The sequence below is a fragment of the Pleurodeles waltl genome, chromosome 5, assembly GCF_031143425.1.
Source record: "Pleurodeles waltl isolate 20211129_DDA chromosome 5, aPleWal1.hap1.20221129, whole genome shotgun sequence".
NCBI classification, from domain to species: domain Eukaryota; kingdom Metazoa; phylum Chordata; class Amphibia; order Caudata; family Salamandridae; genus Pleurodeles; species Pleurodeles waltl.
In genome coordinates this window covers 1,294,504,469-1,294,520,485 of record NC_090444.1, presented here as the reverse complement: position 1 = coordinate 1,294,520,485, position 16,017 = coordinate 1,294,504,469, and the positions used below count along the sequence as shown (strand labels likewise).

Here is a 16,017-nt window from a genome sequence, read left to right as displayed (position 1 = left end):
TACCTAGCCTCTAAATGTGATTTTTTTTTTTTTGATCTTGGTACCGCTAGCAAAAACTTGAAGGTAGATGATGGAGTCCAAATTGGTTGACACAATTTAAAATTAAATCTAATTAGCAGCAGGGCCTTTGGTGGCTCCTTATGGCTGATACAAAGCAATTTAAAATGTCCCTTTCCTGTATCAGAAGTCAATGTAAATTGTGAATCTGTTTTCTTGTGGACAGTATATTTAGTAACAGACTGACCGCAGCATAATTTACAAGCTGCTATCCATTCCGACGTGCAGAGAATTGCTATAGTCTAATACTAATAAGACCACTGCCTGATTCACCGTTTTATGCTGTTCCATAGGTAGTGTTGGTAGTATTTTCCATAGCAAAGATAAGTAAAAAACAATTGAAGCAGACTTTATTAATCTGTTTATGCAAGAGCGCTATAATACACCTAGGCTTTTTGCTGCCTCTCCTGGAGATGAAGGTTGACCTAAATCATCTGCCTCCCCAGGAGATGGAGGTTGACCTAAATCATCTGGCCACCAACCCGATGGACAAATCAAGTGGGCGAGGGTGATCCACCCGGGATCACCAACACCGTTGTATCTCATTTAATTTAAGCTAGTTCGATACCATTCTTTGGGCAATCATCGATAGACCATGCTGGAAATTCTAAGCCATAAATTTGTTCTCTTCAGGAGGAGGCCAGAATCTGTGTGTCATCTGCATTTGAAATTAATTGAAAGCCACAAGAGCGAATAAAAGCAGCCAGTGGCACCACATACAAACGAAATAATGTGGGTGGATAGTCCCAAAGGAAGAGATTACTGCTGGCTCGAAGTGCTGTTTATCTTTGAGTATCCCATAGAAGTAGGTCATGGATTTAATGTGGACTACCATTTTGCCATAATGTCCTGGGTTCAGCATTCCAAGGATCTGTCATTTAGTTTTTGAGGGGTGGCTAAGTCCTTATATGCAACAACAACATAGAGCACAATGAAATTGTGGGCATGAGATGTCCTGTTTTTTTTCTTCTTTTTTTTCTTTTTGCTTTCCCTTGATTTTCCACTTCCTCCAAAACCACCAACATTCTTGAAGATTCCAATGTTAGAATTGATGCGGAAACTGGCCTTATCTTACCCTCATGTCTAATCTTTGAATGGACCGCTTTAGATTAACCAAGTGTTTGTAAAGTTTGTCCAGGCATGGTTACCTTGCAATTTAGAGAAATGTAGCTTATTTTGGAGCTTCTTTGGTGCATACGAAATGCAAAAAAACGTAGATTAAATGTATGGCGGAAAAGGCTGTGCTGTTGAAAGAGAATGGAAGGGCCCCTCACCCATCGGGAGGCCTCTAATATGCTTGGCTCACTGGGCCGAAAGTTCGGGTGGTGGGGAAGGGGCCGCCTTCACCTGATTGGTGGTGCTGGCCGCGTGGCCTGGAAAGCACTTGAGTGCTTCCGTTGCACGTGTTGTAATAATGCACACAGTGCTCCCCCTGTTAAAAGGGGGGAGTGGGTGGCGAGTGGGCCCTGATTAACGTCACTCGCTGCCCGACTACTGCACTCCTCAGGACGAGAGCAATTTCCCTTGTCTTTTTTTCTTTTCTCCGTTATAGGATCTGAGGATTGGCAGCCGTTCTGTCAGCCCAGCCCTCAGATTTACAGAAGCACAAGCAGCCCAGCACGTGCCTCACCGGGAGCCGTACGGGTTGGGGCTTATGCTCACTCGACCGAGTATATCTCTGTGGCGGTTCTGGTGGGGGCCCTGGTGTTGCAGGTGAGGTCCCACAAGGGTTTTAGAGAGGAAGGGCAGCGATGAGGCTTAATATGGTTTATTGTGGTAAAGCTGCATATTTCAAATAAGTGATCCAGATTTTTTTGGTTTGAGTGTTGGGCACTGTTTTTGTTTGTGAGGTCCAAGCAGTATTAATTGTTAGTAGAGGGAATTGTTTGGTGCCAAGCGGCATTACTCTGGGTAACCCATTAGTGGCGTGTGTTGTTGCACTGTAGGTCGGTTTCTTGCGCATTTGCTTTGCGGTGTTTGTATTCATTAGTATAGACCATTACAGTTGATAACGCTATGCACTGAGGAATTCCTTTGATGCTTTAATGCTGCGGATGGATGCTATGGACCAGGCCATAATGTCATTGAGGGCTTAGCCGGCTGCCTCTAGTGAGCAAGCAGTAAGGCCTAAGCAAGCAACCGTGCCCCCTAAGGGTGCATTTCTCCCCGTCGAAGAGAGTTTGAGGGCAGAAGAAAGGCAGAGAGAGCAGGATGGAACTGTTTTAGCAGGGGCAGTCAATCTCAGTGCAAGCTGGTGTGAACTTAGATAGTTTGGCAGCGCCCGTGATTCTGCAAGCTCAGCAAGCGACACCTGCATTAGTGAGCTCCCTCGCCAGTGCTATGCCACAAAAGGTGGCGGGATCCAGCTAGGCCCCCAATCAGATAGCACCAGGGAGTGTTCCGGTGCCAACCGCGAATAGCTTGCCAGTAGTTCCCGCAGTAGCGGCCATTAGCAAGTGTGTAGCGCAGCAGGACATAGTTGAGCATCTGGCATCCATATTACACTGGCTGTCGGAGGTGGGAATGCTGTCACCATCTTTGGTTAGTGGCCCACCAGCTGGGTCAGGTGGGGAAGATGGGAAGGAGAAGGCGCAGCGTTTGGTTTGCTATCTTAACACCTCAAAGGGCGGTCAGGACTCCCAAGGGAGGGTGTTAGGGGAAGTGAGCAGTGATCGTGTGAAAGAGACCTATTTACCAGCGTCGGCTTTGCTGACTACACCGACGCCATCCATAGGTGTGCAACAGCCAGCCAAGTTGTCAGCAGAGGCAAACACTCCTGTGGCATCTTCTCCCAGACAGTCAGCGGCTGATTCAGGTACACGTCGCTTGTCCCCATTGTTAGATCTCAGCAACATCTGGTCTGAGCATGAGTGTCTGGGGTTACATGTGCCCATGGAGGTTAAAGAAAAGATCTTGAAAGGCGCGTACATTGGCATTTTTGATCTCTGGTTGACAGACCAGAGAGGGACGAGTATGGGGATATTGCTTGGAAAGACTATGATAGGGAGTTCAGAAGGGTCAAGGCGAATAAGCCTAGTCTAGGGTGGGACCAAATTGATATAATAGCATGGCTTTGGTTCATGAACCGGCCACATGCGAATGGGCTGGAGCCCTTTCGGGCAAGTTCAGGGGCTGCATTGGGTCTACCCGGTGGGAGTAGTGCCAAAAAAGGGGCTTGCTGGGATTTCAATAGGCGCACGTGCACCCGTCCTGAGGGAACCTGCCGTTTTTAAACATTGCTGGTCCTTCTGTGGTCAGTCATCACATCTTGAGTCTAAGTGCTTTAAAGAAATCCAGGGATAGAGGGAACGAGAAGCAAGATTAATGGTGTTGATAGAGCTGGCAGCTGTGATACAGTTGCCAGCAGCGGCCAACCCTCTGATTCAGTAGGATTTGTACTTGGTTTGTAACAGGGTCGGCACTCCTTCTGAATTTTTGACTAAAGCACACTCTCCTATTCAGTTACTGGCTATCATCCCATGGCTTAATGTATACCGTAACTTGGGGGCTGCGCGAGATCTGTATGAGGGGTTTAGGTATGGTTTCAGGATCCCAGCTCAGGGCTTCTCAGGATCTCCTCACTGTAAGAACCGGTTGTCCTTTGGGCCAATCCAGAGGTGGCTAGAACGAAGATTCTCAAAGAGTTAAGCTTGGGGCTTATAGCAGGTCCATTTGCTAGGGCCCCTATGCAAGATTTCGTTTCTTCCCCTTTGGGGGTTGTCCCTAAGAAACAACCCAGAGAGTACAGATTGATCCACAACCTGTCATCACCCAGAGGCCAATCTGTGAATGATGCGATAGATGGGGCTCTTTGTTCAGTAAAGTATGCTTCTTTCGATCAGGCAGTTCAAATGCTGCAGGTGCTGGGACCTGCGGCATTGATGGCCAAATCGGACATTGAATCTGCCTTTTGGTTGCTATCTGTTCACCCGGATGATTTTTATCTGTTGGGTTTCCAGTTTGAGGGGTAGTTCTACTTTGACAAGTGCATGCCCATGGGCTGTACAGTCTGGTGGTCCCATTTTAAAAAATGTAGCACCTCCCTGGAATGGGCTTTCAGGCGCAAAGCGCAGCATCAGTGAGTGTTGCATTAGCTGGATGATTTCCTATTCATGAGTCGGATCAGTGTGCAAACGCATTGGACGTTTTTAAGAGCCTGACGCGTGAACACTGGGTCCCGTTAGCGCATGACAAAACTGTAAGTCCATGCACCACAATGGAATGTTTGGGGATTGAATTGGACTCGGTGGCGGGGGTGTCCTGGTTGCCAAGAGACAAAGTACTTGCTTTCTCCCAAGCGCTTTGGGCCTGTATGAGTGCAAAGAAAGTTACTCTCCATCAATTGCAGTGCTTGCTGGGCCAGCTCAATTTTGCTCTGCGTATCATTACCCGGGGGCACCCCTTCTCCCGGTCCATTTCACAAGCCATGTTGGGCTTGAAGGTTAAGCTCCACCACGCCAGGCTGTTGAGTGAGGTGGAACAAGACATGGGAATTTGGGAAGCCTTTCTGCGTGACACCAATGGGACGGGCATATGGCTGAGCCCACCCATGTCCAGTGAAGGGCTTGGCTTGTTTACTGACGCAGTGGGCAGTCATGGTTTTGGGGCCATATTTGGCTCTCCGTGGTGCGCACAGAGGTGGCTTGCAGATTGGGTGGAATCTGGACTTGAGACTAACATTGGTTTCTTAGAGTTATTCCCTTTTCTGGTGTCGCTATCAATTTGGCCTGATAGATTCCACAATCAGTCTGTAATTTTTTGGTCGGACAATGTGTCGGTGGTTGTGTGTATAAATCAGCAGGTGGCCAGGTGTAGAATGATTTTGAGAGTCTTAAAAATGATGGTGTTACCGTGTCTACAATTGAACATGAATTTTAGTGCGAAAGATGTGCCCGGGGTCTCAAACAATGCTGCTGATGCCCTCTACCGTTTTAACATGCAGGTGTTCACGTTCTACCATCCGCAAGCAGAGGAACACTTGACGCCCTTCCCGGAGAATCTTTGGCGGATTGGTGCCCAAGGCTATCAGGCCTTGTTGCATCCAGCTTAGCTCCAAAGACAAAGAAGGCTTATGAGAAGGCTGTGGTGGCATATGTTAATTACTACTGGGGGGGCCGCTTGGGCAGATGCTTAATCAGTTTTGGCTTTCCTGGAAATATTGAGGGGGAATGGGAGGTCGGTTGCATGTGTGAGGCGTTGTACGGAATTTCCTTTTTTGCCCAGTTGCAGGGGGTGCCGGATGGTTGGTACAAAATCTTTTCTGGTGTGGAGGGCCGTTAAGGGTTGGAAGTGCCTACAAGGGGTCAAGTCCGATACTAGGTGACCCATTGACTTAGGGAAGCTGGGGCCATATTGGGGGTTCTTGATAAGATCCGTACATCCCTGTGTGAGATCGCCCTGTTTAAGGCGGCCTTTACCTTAGCCTTCTATGGGGCCTTCAGATTAGGTAAATTGGTGGCCAGCAACAAGAAAGATGTAACAGGGGGTTGCAGATGGGGGACCTCCACTGGCTGGCGGGGTCTGGGTCCTTGGTGATCAATATTCCTCATTATTCCAAAATGGACCAGGAGGGGAAGGGTAACCATGTATTGCTGCATAAGTTCCAGGGCAGTAGGTGCTGTCCGGCTTCTAATTCAGAGGGTTTCTTCTCCTTGCTCCCTACTGGGTCGCGGGGTACTTTCCTGGTGCATGCTGATGGCTCACCTCTAACTATCAGTTTACACAGATTCTCAAGCGCAATTTGAGCACAGCGGGCTTTGACTCATCTGAATTCGAGACTCATTCATTCATTCAGGATCTGGGTGGCGACAGCCGCGGTGGCAATGAGGTTATCGGGTGCGGCTGTTTGGCAAATTGGCAGGTGGTCCTCAGACTGCTACAAGAGATATGCGAGGTTGCACTTGCTTTAAATGCCGGTTATTTACACCGTCTTGTCTTCTTCTCTAGTCCCAACGTTCCCAGTTCACGCAGTAACACCCAGGGTCGCAGAAGTTTGGGTGATCGGCCACTCGTATGTTCGCTGGGCTGCTGAGTGGTATGTGAAGACTGGCGTCGCGTCATGCGTGGCCCAAGCCGGATTCAGTATGTCCTTTTTGGGGAAAAGGAAGGTTGCGCCTCACATAGCTGAGATTGGTTTTGGACTTTATGATCCTGTGAGGTTCCCCTCAACCAGACGTTATTGTAATGCATCTTGGGGGGGATGACTTTGTCTCTCTGGGTCGACATCAGCCATTCGAGCTAGTGGTTTCTGAATTTGGCTGGCTGGCCGGCCAAACAATTTCCGCAGGCAGTACTTGTCAAACGTCTGCAGTGGACGGGCGGCATCTCAGTGAGCACGCTGAATGACTCTGTTCCGAGAATTAATAATAATATCTACAGGTTGTTCAGGTCGCTGAGGCTGGCCGTCATCCCGCATGGATGCATACAAGGGGACTTTCTTTCTCCGGGGTGGGGTGCACCTTACTAAGATGGGAAATGACATGTTGCTTGAGTATTTTTTTTTAGCATGGTTGGTCCATCGTCCACAGCGGAAGAGCGACTGCAGGTGGGGCCAGATAGTCTGTCTACTATGCTGGCCTGTGGCGGGGTGAGATCATGACTGGGGGTACAATTGAATGCCTTTTTCATTACCTCAGTAGGACGGCAAGGTAATTCAAACCTCCTGGGGATGCTGGAGGGAAGGGAGAATGACAACAAGGGGTGCGGTGGGTTGCGAGGTAGGGCATCTGGATGAGTGTCTGGGTGGAAGGGGTGCCCGAGGTAGGTATCCTGGCGGGCAGGAGGAACCCTTCCACATGGTTTACATGCAACTAGAAGGGTTTGGAGGAGGGGATAGAGCAAACTTCTCCCATATGGAGATACTACCCCTGGGGCCTTAAATCCAGAGGTTTGGGGACGTGTGACACACTAGGCAGTCATGATCTCATTCGCAGTCATTGATATTTGGGATGCGCAGAAACTGATTTAGTCAGTGGCAGGAATTTTGATCTATTAGCAGACTGTGTTTAGGCTTGGCATCTTGACAATGAACATACAGTGTAAATAATGTGGGGTTACTGTGTAAAGTTTTTTTTGTTGACGAATTTTGTTTTATTAAATAAAATACGGCCAGGAGTTTACGACTCCAATTCCAATGAGTTGTCATTGTTAAAGGTGAAGTATTGTCATGCTGGGTGTGGCGTGGTGTGAGAAGGGGAGATGGGGTCTTCAGGCGACAGACAGGCTTTGGCTATGCCAGCACATATTGCTTTCTGCCTACTGACATGAACCTGATAACAGTGGTGCATCAGACCAATAAACCAGGCCAGGGTAGGACCTTGTAAAAAGTGAAGACCTGAAATGAAGATGATTCATGACAGTTCTCGAGAAAGTCAGCATGTGTAGTAAAATATTTTGCTTAATATTGGGTGGAAAAAAAACATATGTTTTTTTTAGAGACTGTATTGCTCTGCTTGAATATTCGCGTGTTTTTTTAAAATGTTTTTATTTTATAGAATTTTGCTTATCGTGTACACTTGTGTGTCTTTTTCCATTCTGCAGAATCTATTCTAAATTCCATCAGCGGAGAATGCAAGAGCTATCGGAGGTCGGACTGCAGAACTTTTTTTGTCTTTTCCTGGTCCTTGCAGCTGTCGCGGATATAGAAGATGTTGCCAGTCGAGCTTTGGACCTTTTGTATTTCGTTGCCCCGAGCTCAAGCAGCATTGCGCAGAGGGCAACCGTTTGGCGAGGGTACTTCGCCTTCCTGCTTACGTACGTGGAAAAAAATATGGATATCAGCGTTTTAGCTGAGAAACTCTCGAATAGTTTCCGTGAAACAGCGAAGACGTTCTTGGTGACAAAAAATGACTTCACGCAGAAACAGGGTCTCTGGACCCTGCTTTCCACCTACATTGAGGGGGTTCAGGAAGTGTTCGAGACAAGCTGCCACTTGCACCTTTCTGAGGAAAAGCTGCTTAATGACGGCTTTTGCATGCTCTTGCCTGCATGTGGTGCCTCCGAACTGGGGTCGGTTCTTCATTTTCTGCAAGTTGCAGTGGCGAGAATCAGGTAAGAATCTTTGCATACTGTAATATAATTAAGCTTACCTTAGTGTACTCAGAAAAACCCTGCATTATTGATGTCCGCTTTCAGTTTCTTTTTCTCCTTCCTTATCGCTGAATGATATTGGGCCTTCAGTTCAGTTGTTTAACGGTATTAGAGAATACATGTAATACTGATGCTTGTTACTACCACAGTTCTATACCATTTCCGCTTCTGTCGTAGTCCTTCTCTTCCATTAGTCATATGCAACTTGTGCTGCACACAGCCACGCGCCCATACTATCGATTACCACACCAATAAAGCCTCAGTTTCCTCAGCCTCATCCAGTACCCAACTGAATGTCACTAACCTTTATACCATGCAACTTAAATCAGTCCATACATTATCGTGCACAAATTACCATAGCCACCCCCTCCCCCCACATTCTATCTGTCTCTCTCTCTCTAATGCAGATTTGAAATAATGTCTCGTTTGCCATGCTCAGCAACTAGGACGGCGCACACCTACGAGGTTTTCCGTTCCAAATGCAACAATGCAAATGTTATCCAAACACTATGATAAACAAGCGACACTCAAGACAGTTTATTATTAAACTAATATCTAATCAACACAGGTCACTTAGACGAAGGTCCCTTGCTTCCTTAAGAGTGCCACTTGTCTCTGTCATCATGGACGAGTGTGTATATATATATATATACACACACACACACACACACACACACACACACTTTTGTTAAATAAAGAAAAGGTAAGGTTGACTACTCAGTGCAGCTTATTTATTGATGCAGACAGGATCAACGTGTTTCTTCTCAAATTCTTTTCGCAGTCACCAACATTAGTTTGCCTTTTTTTTTTTTTTTTTTAAAGTGCACCAGTGTAGAGGAAATAGATGACAGTTTCCAGATGAATTCATTGATCCGAAAGAAAGACTGTGTGTTATAACTTCACCCTAAAGATATACATATCGTTTACCAAGCCCAAGTGGGCAGTAATACTATACCTATAAATTATGCGTGCGTGTGTGTGTGTATATATGTATATATACATAGATAGACAGATAGATATAGATGGAACCCAGGAGCGGTCGCCACTGTGTTGTTATAGTTTGGGCCACTTTTCAATAGGAAAAGCATTTTTTGCTTTGCTTATAACTTTGCTGAACGGAATTACACTAAATTTGGCAGAAAGCTAGACCTTGGTGCAGAAAGCATGTTTTTTGTGATTTGATGTAAATCTGTTCACTCATTTTTGAGAAATAAAGGTTAAAAAATGTTGTGGATTTCCCAACTCTGAGGATCTACAGGTTAAAAGATTTGATCTGACTGCTACATCAGCAAAAATGTTGCTGTAGTCATTTTAGGATTCAGGGATCGGTCCCGGTGTCCTGAAAGAAAGGTGAAAAAAACATATAGGGTGGCAGGGTAGGGATACATGACCACCGAGGCCTAGTGGCCAAAAATGTGTTGTTTTTATAAATGGTACCACAGATCCTGGATCTGTGGCATTGTACAGAAAGGGGGGAGGGGCAGGTGATAGATTTTGTATCCCAGTGTCAGTAGGACATGGCCCAGCCAAAATTTTATTTTAAAGGGGGCTGCGGGAGCACCCCCCACCCCCGTGGACTTCAAAAACAAAAGAAGCTGTGTTTTGGGTGGGAACGGGACACCCATAATCATAAAAAACGTATATGATAAATGGTCAATTTCAGTGGGTTTTTTTAGAGTTTAAAATGTTACGTTTCACCCAACTATACCATCACTTTATCCTTTGGTTTTTTTTTTTCAGTAACTTTCTTTTATTTTCAAAAGTAAATTAGGATATTATCAGACCATAATATCATTTTAACCTTTGTTTTTCAGTGAATGTGTGTTTTACACATCTCTCTCTCTCTCTCTCTCTCTCTCTCTCTCTCTCTCTCTCTCTCTCCTCTCTCTCTCTCTCTCTCTCTCTCTCTCTCTCTCTCTATATATATATATATATATATATATATATATATATATATATATATATATATACACACATAAAGAGAGCGAGAGGAAGATGTGAAACATAAGTGCACACTCTTTAGAATCAATAGTTTTACCCAGTAACAAGTTTGCAGCAAGTGCATCTGTAGATCATGCTGTGAACACTTCTGCCATCTAATGCTGGCCTTCAATAATTACAAGTTGTTTTTCTTGACAGAATGAATGTCCGTTACAAGGTCCACAATGCAAAGACTCCACATAAGTTTATTTACTTTGCCATCAAACTCGAACATGCTTTAAGTGTTCCACCATCATTGCAATAGAAGATGGAACTATTTCAACATAGTCAACCGCAAGATAACTGTGTTTATGCTTAGATGTATTGTTTGTGATTTGGCAAAACTGTAAAATGTTTTACTTTGCTTATTATACTGCTGAAGTCTCACTAGGCAGCCTATTTTCTTGTTTACTTTCTGATCACTTATCTAGCACTCCTCACGACCTCTGCACAGATTCAGAGGTTCATCTGACAGAATCATTTTGTGTTTATAAGAGGAACGTTTTGTGGCAATGGATCTCCCAGGGCAAAGGCCGAATAAGGAAGAGATACCCCTGCCAGCAAGCATTTGAATACCTGTTGGGGAAAGATTGCTGTTGTACTTCCCAACCTGAAAAATCATAGCCTCCAATCATAGTTACTGTTAGGAGTTTCATCCTATACTTGCTGTAGACATATTCTGTCAATACTTTCAGTACACAAACACTCCTTTACAATTTGCTTTGCTACAGACACAACCATTCTTGGTGGGGGGAAGGAATACAATCTGAAATACAGTCTGTCCTATTGTGTGCAGTTAGAGGTACTGCAAGCTACCTGATACCAAAACTCCTTCTGCAAGCAGAAACATCTTGTAGTCATGATAGCCGAATACTAGATGGTTGGGTTGAATCTGCAGCACTACAAGCTACATTCAAAGTGTTATAGGAAAGTACTTTTTTTCCATATGTTACATTTTTCTAACATTCTCCAAGACCTAACAGTAGCTAGACCTAACCTCATGTGACGTGTAACACAAGCACATTTCACTTCATTGGTTTGAAGCTTCACAAAGTTGGCTGTCAACTTTGTGAAGCTTTGCGTAAGAATGTAAATGCAGCATTACTGCTGCTATATTAATAAAAAAGTAATTGGAATCAGGTGCTTCTAAACACAAACACATGATTGCTTGATCATCAAAAAGTGCAACTGCCTCTAAATAAATACAGAAACATTTGGCCTCAGTTATGTTTTATGGTACCACATCAAGCCTAGGTCAGGAAATATCGGTGGCAATCTAAAAGAAAGAATCATTGCTGCTTACCAGCATGGAATGGGTTACAAAGCTACATCCAAACAAAATTAGGTTCATTATTCCACAGTGAGAAAGATTATGAACAAAATGGAGAGAGTTCATAGTGGTTGCCAATGTATCTTGGAGGAGGCATCCTAGCAAATTCAGTGTGTATGAACATGTGTGGCTGTAGATAAACATGCTTTGCATACACTTGCCATCTAATGTTGTGTCCGGATGTGCGCAGGTTGTTTCTCTTTGAAGACGTCTTTCAAGTTACAAGGTAAATGTCTACTCCTCTTGGTGATAATGTGCATGGGCATCAACTCCATTGTTAGATTGTTTTCTTTCCGCCGTCAGGTTGGGACGTGTATTACTGCACTCCAGATCAAGGCCGTTTCAGGCTCCTTTCGGTTCGTAATCCATCCTTACCCTCGTTGGTATTGTTATCCATTGCGTTCCCACTTTTGTGTTTCAAAGATATAGAAATCTATCACCCCTCAAATCACTGTGATCCAAATACAGCCTTCGGGCCCGCCCTTTCGGGCATACCTTTCCATCTTGTCGGCCTTGCCTTAGAAAGTCCTACCAATGGAACAAACTCAACTATGCTTCTGCCCGACGTGCTACGCTAAATACCTAAGGACTGACCTTCCATAGGTGTGCAACCTGTGCTTGTCTCCAGATCACAGATAAGAAGACTGCAAGGCCTGCCAGTTGTTTCGATCAAAGAAAACCTTACAGTACCACATGGAATGTTGCAAAGAGATTCAGGGTAGGGAGGTCGAAGAAGCACCTGACATCTTTGGTCAACAGGATGTTGAGGAAGAGGATGAAGAACTCCACGAGGCATTTGCAGCCAAAGAAGAGGCTTTTCCCATTTAAGACTCGGACTCCTACTTGGAGATCGATCTCCAGATACTGGACCCTCCACCGGGTCAGTGCACCGTGAGTACTAAAGGCCCTGCCCTGCCATCCAAAGAACTTTCGATCCTGATCAAACATGGTTCCTGGACCACCACTGCCAAGAGGCAATGGTAGACACCAACCATCTGCTATGGATGCCCCACCCTTGGGCTCAGCACTCAAAGCAAAACAGAGGCTATCGACTCCCGCACCAAGCCAATCATCTTCGGCTCTGAGACAACCATCTTCCTCTTTGGCTCTGACCTCTCCAGTGCCGACTGCTTCGGCTCCAAAACCCAAATCACTTTCAGCACCGAAACAGACTCCTGAAACAATCCTCCAGACAATGCAGGAATGGCTTGATCCATGTCAAAAGCAGTTGCACATAGAGCTCTGACTGGCTGTATTTTAGCCAAGACTGGTGGTGTGGCCACCTCTATTAAAGTACCAACTTTACTTTGAAGAAGCAATAGACTTGCCGGTACCCGTCAAAAAAGAAGGATAAGTATCCCAGCCCTTTGCATTCTGCACTACCTACTTCTCCACCACCAACCCCCTCTTCACCTCATTCTTGCGGCGATCCTCTAGACATTATTCCACGGGGATCCCCACATTCTTTTACAGACGGGCATTGAGGGGGGGCAGATGAGCCTTATGAGGCACCAAACCCACAGATTCTTGGTCTAACTATGACATTGATTCCCCCAGGGGACACCGGCCCAGATTTATACCCTGCCAAATCTTCACCCCCGATGGCACCACTTCCTATTAGGAACTCATCAGTAGGGCTGCAGCCTATCACCTGGTCCCTCTACATAAAGACCCTTTTGAAGAGGATTTCCTCTTTGAGACTTTATCTAGTAGAAATAGGGCTTCCCAATACCTTTCTATGTTAAAAGGCATGCCAATGTCACAGGGTCCGTATATTTAAAGGCCCTGCAACAGCCCTCATTATCACTCCCAGGGACGAGCAAAAATACAAAGTTGCACCCTCAAACCCTGTTAACATTTGAAGGCAACTTCTCCCTGACTCACTGGTTGTGTCCAGTGCCCGGAAGACGGCAAATTCACAATCGACAACTGGCGCTTCACCTCCTAATAAAGAGTTTTTACTAATTAATGGTTCAGGGAAAGAAGTAGCGGTGCGGGCCGCTAATCAATGGTGAAATGCCAATGCACAAGGCCTATTAGCCAGGTATGATTGCGCCCACTGGGACCAGATGGAGGAACTCCTCCAGTATCTCCCGGAGGACCACTAAAAAAAAAGGGAGCAGGAGATAGTTCAAGAGGGCAAACCTATTTCCAACGATTCCGTCAGTTGCACCCTAGATTCTTCAGATACAACTGCAGGGATAGTTATACCAGTGTATTCCTGCGCAGACATGCTTGGCTGCGGGTCTCTGGCTTCAAACCAGAAGAACAGCAGATGCTTTTAAACATCCCTTTTGACTAGGAACAACTGTTTGGTTCACAAGGAGACCAAGCTTAGAGAAAATGAAGAAGGATGTGCAGGTTGCCAAACCCATGGGGGCACTCCAAACCCCCACTTCCCGTGGCTCTTTTCGCTGTGCTCTTATAAGCCAGGCGCCAAATTAGCAGCTTCCAATGCCTCTTTCTTTTCCTAACGACAGCAAAGTCAGACCTCTCCTTCATGTGGCTTATACAGGAGCATGTACATGGGTAACGACTCCAAAGTCAGCTGCAAAGGTGCTTCCATTCATGGTGGACCATCCACCACTAAGTAGTGACTCCCTTCTCCTTCCAACGACCATCTAACATCTGTTGCAGGCCAATTACAATATTTTTCCACTACCTGGTGATCCATAACGTTTGACATTATTCAACATGGTTATTGTCTGGAGCTCATCACCACACCTCCGTACATTCCACCTTGCAGGCAGAAACTCTGTGGAACATCAACACTTGCTCAAGCAGGATGCAGGAAGTGCAAGCTCTTTTACTCAAAAGAGCTATAGAACTTGTCCCTCTTCAACATCAAGGTTCTCCTTATACTTTCTCATCCCCAAAAAGGAAGGGTCTGTCTCTATGGCCCATTTTAAATCTCAGGTTCTTAAATCATTACATCCTGTCGGAGCATTTCCACATGATCCCCCTCCAAAAAGTGCTCCCACTTCTCCAGCAAAGCGAGTTTGTCAGCACTAGACTTAATAGATGCCTACTTTCACATCCCAATCCTCCCAGCACACCACAAATACCTCAGGTTTGTCATAGCGCTCCCGTTTGAAGTCACTACTGCACCCCAGGTGTCCACCACGTGTTTAGCAGTGGCAGCAGCTCATTTACACAGACAGAACATTCATGTCTTCCCATATCTGGATGACTGGCTTATTAAAAGCCAGTACACTTCCTCTGTGTCACCAACAGATTCCCATCATTATAGTTCTGCTACAACAACTAGGGTTTACCATCAATATCTGAAAATCAAATCTTTAACCTCTACAGGTTCAGCTGTGTCTAGGGGCTACAGACACATGGGATTAGCTTATCCAAATGCAGTAAGGATTAAAAATGTCCAGACACTTCTGTCAGGATTTCAAACCACTTAACACCTAACAGTCCGAACAGATATGTGCCTGTTAGATATGATGGCATCATGCATCACCACAGTGCCACATGTATGATTGCACATGCGTCCGCTCCAAGAATGTGTAGCACGTGAGTGGTTTCAGACATAGGGTCAGTTAGGAGATCTATTGTTGATACAGCTGCACTCGTCACTCTGCAGTTGTGGGACCAGTGAGGTGCTCACCTACAGAATCTCACAGTTCAGGGTCTCTGGGACACCAAAAACCATGGTCTCCACCTTGAGCTTCAAACTCTTCACCTGGCATTAAAAGCGTTCAGAACACATCTGCTAGGCCAAGTTGTCATAGTCCAAGCGGACAGTATGACAACCATAAACAATCTACAAAAACAGGAGTGGGAGGGGTCACATGCTCTACAGTTATCACGGCTTTCTCAGACCATTTGGCATGGAGTAATACTTCACAAAATCCACCTGTTAGCAGAACACCTTCCAGGGACGGATAACAACTTTTCCGACCTCATTAGCAGGATGTGGCAACAAATCCATGAGTGGAAACTCCACCCTGAGTCCTTCTCCCTGAGTCGTCCTCCTGTACCTCCATAAATGGGAGTATCCACAGATAAATCTGTTTGCTACTGCAGGCAATGCAAAATGCCCAAATTTCATCTCCAGGTTCTGACACCCACTATCCAAGGGCAATGCTGTCTGGATGAACTGGTCAATGATATTTGCTTATGCTTTTCTCTCTCTTTCAGTTTGTGATTCGGAAGCTCAGGCAAACGTCTCTCACCCTCATTTTAGTAGCTCCCACTCTGGCTCTTTAGGACTCTGCATGCCTCTAAAGCCACTAAAGGTAAAATGATCAATGTTATAGCCCACAAGAGAATTGTTAAGTGTAAAAGGAATGAGAAAAACACTACCTCAAGACAGGAGCTGGAGTTTTAGAAATTCTAAGATGGCCACCAAAATCCCAGCCTCTGGTCTGCATTCTAGTGTTGCAACCAGGAGCCTGCAATAGAATTTTCAACGCACTCACACTCACTGAAGTGCACTTCACCTGAGAAGAGTTCTCAGTAAGCTGCAATGTAGATTTTCCTAGTAATTTATGACGGAAAGTCTTAATTTTATTAAAGACACGGAGGTGCGTATTATGCTTCTCTAACTT

General features: G+C 45.5%; 1 protein-coding gene across 1 annotated transcript in view; it reads left to right on the top strand.

Moving 5' to 3' along the window:
* MMS22L (MMS22 like, DNA repair protein) overlaps positions 1-16,017 on the top strand; it is a 426,716-nt gene that overhangs the window by 143,452 nt on the left and 267,247 nt on the right. The window contains exon 13 of the mRNA XM_069235533.1: positions 7,597-8,106. Coding sequence (XP_069091634.1) covers positions 7,597-8,106 — 510 coding nt within the window. The remainder of the gene's footprint in view (positions 1-7,596; positions 8,107-16,017) is intronic.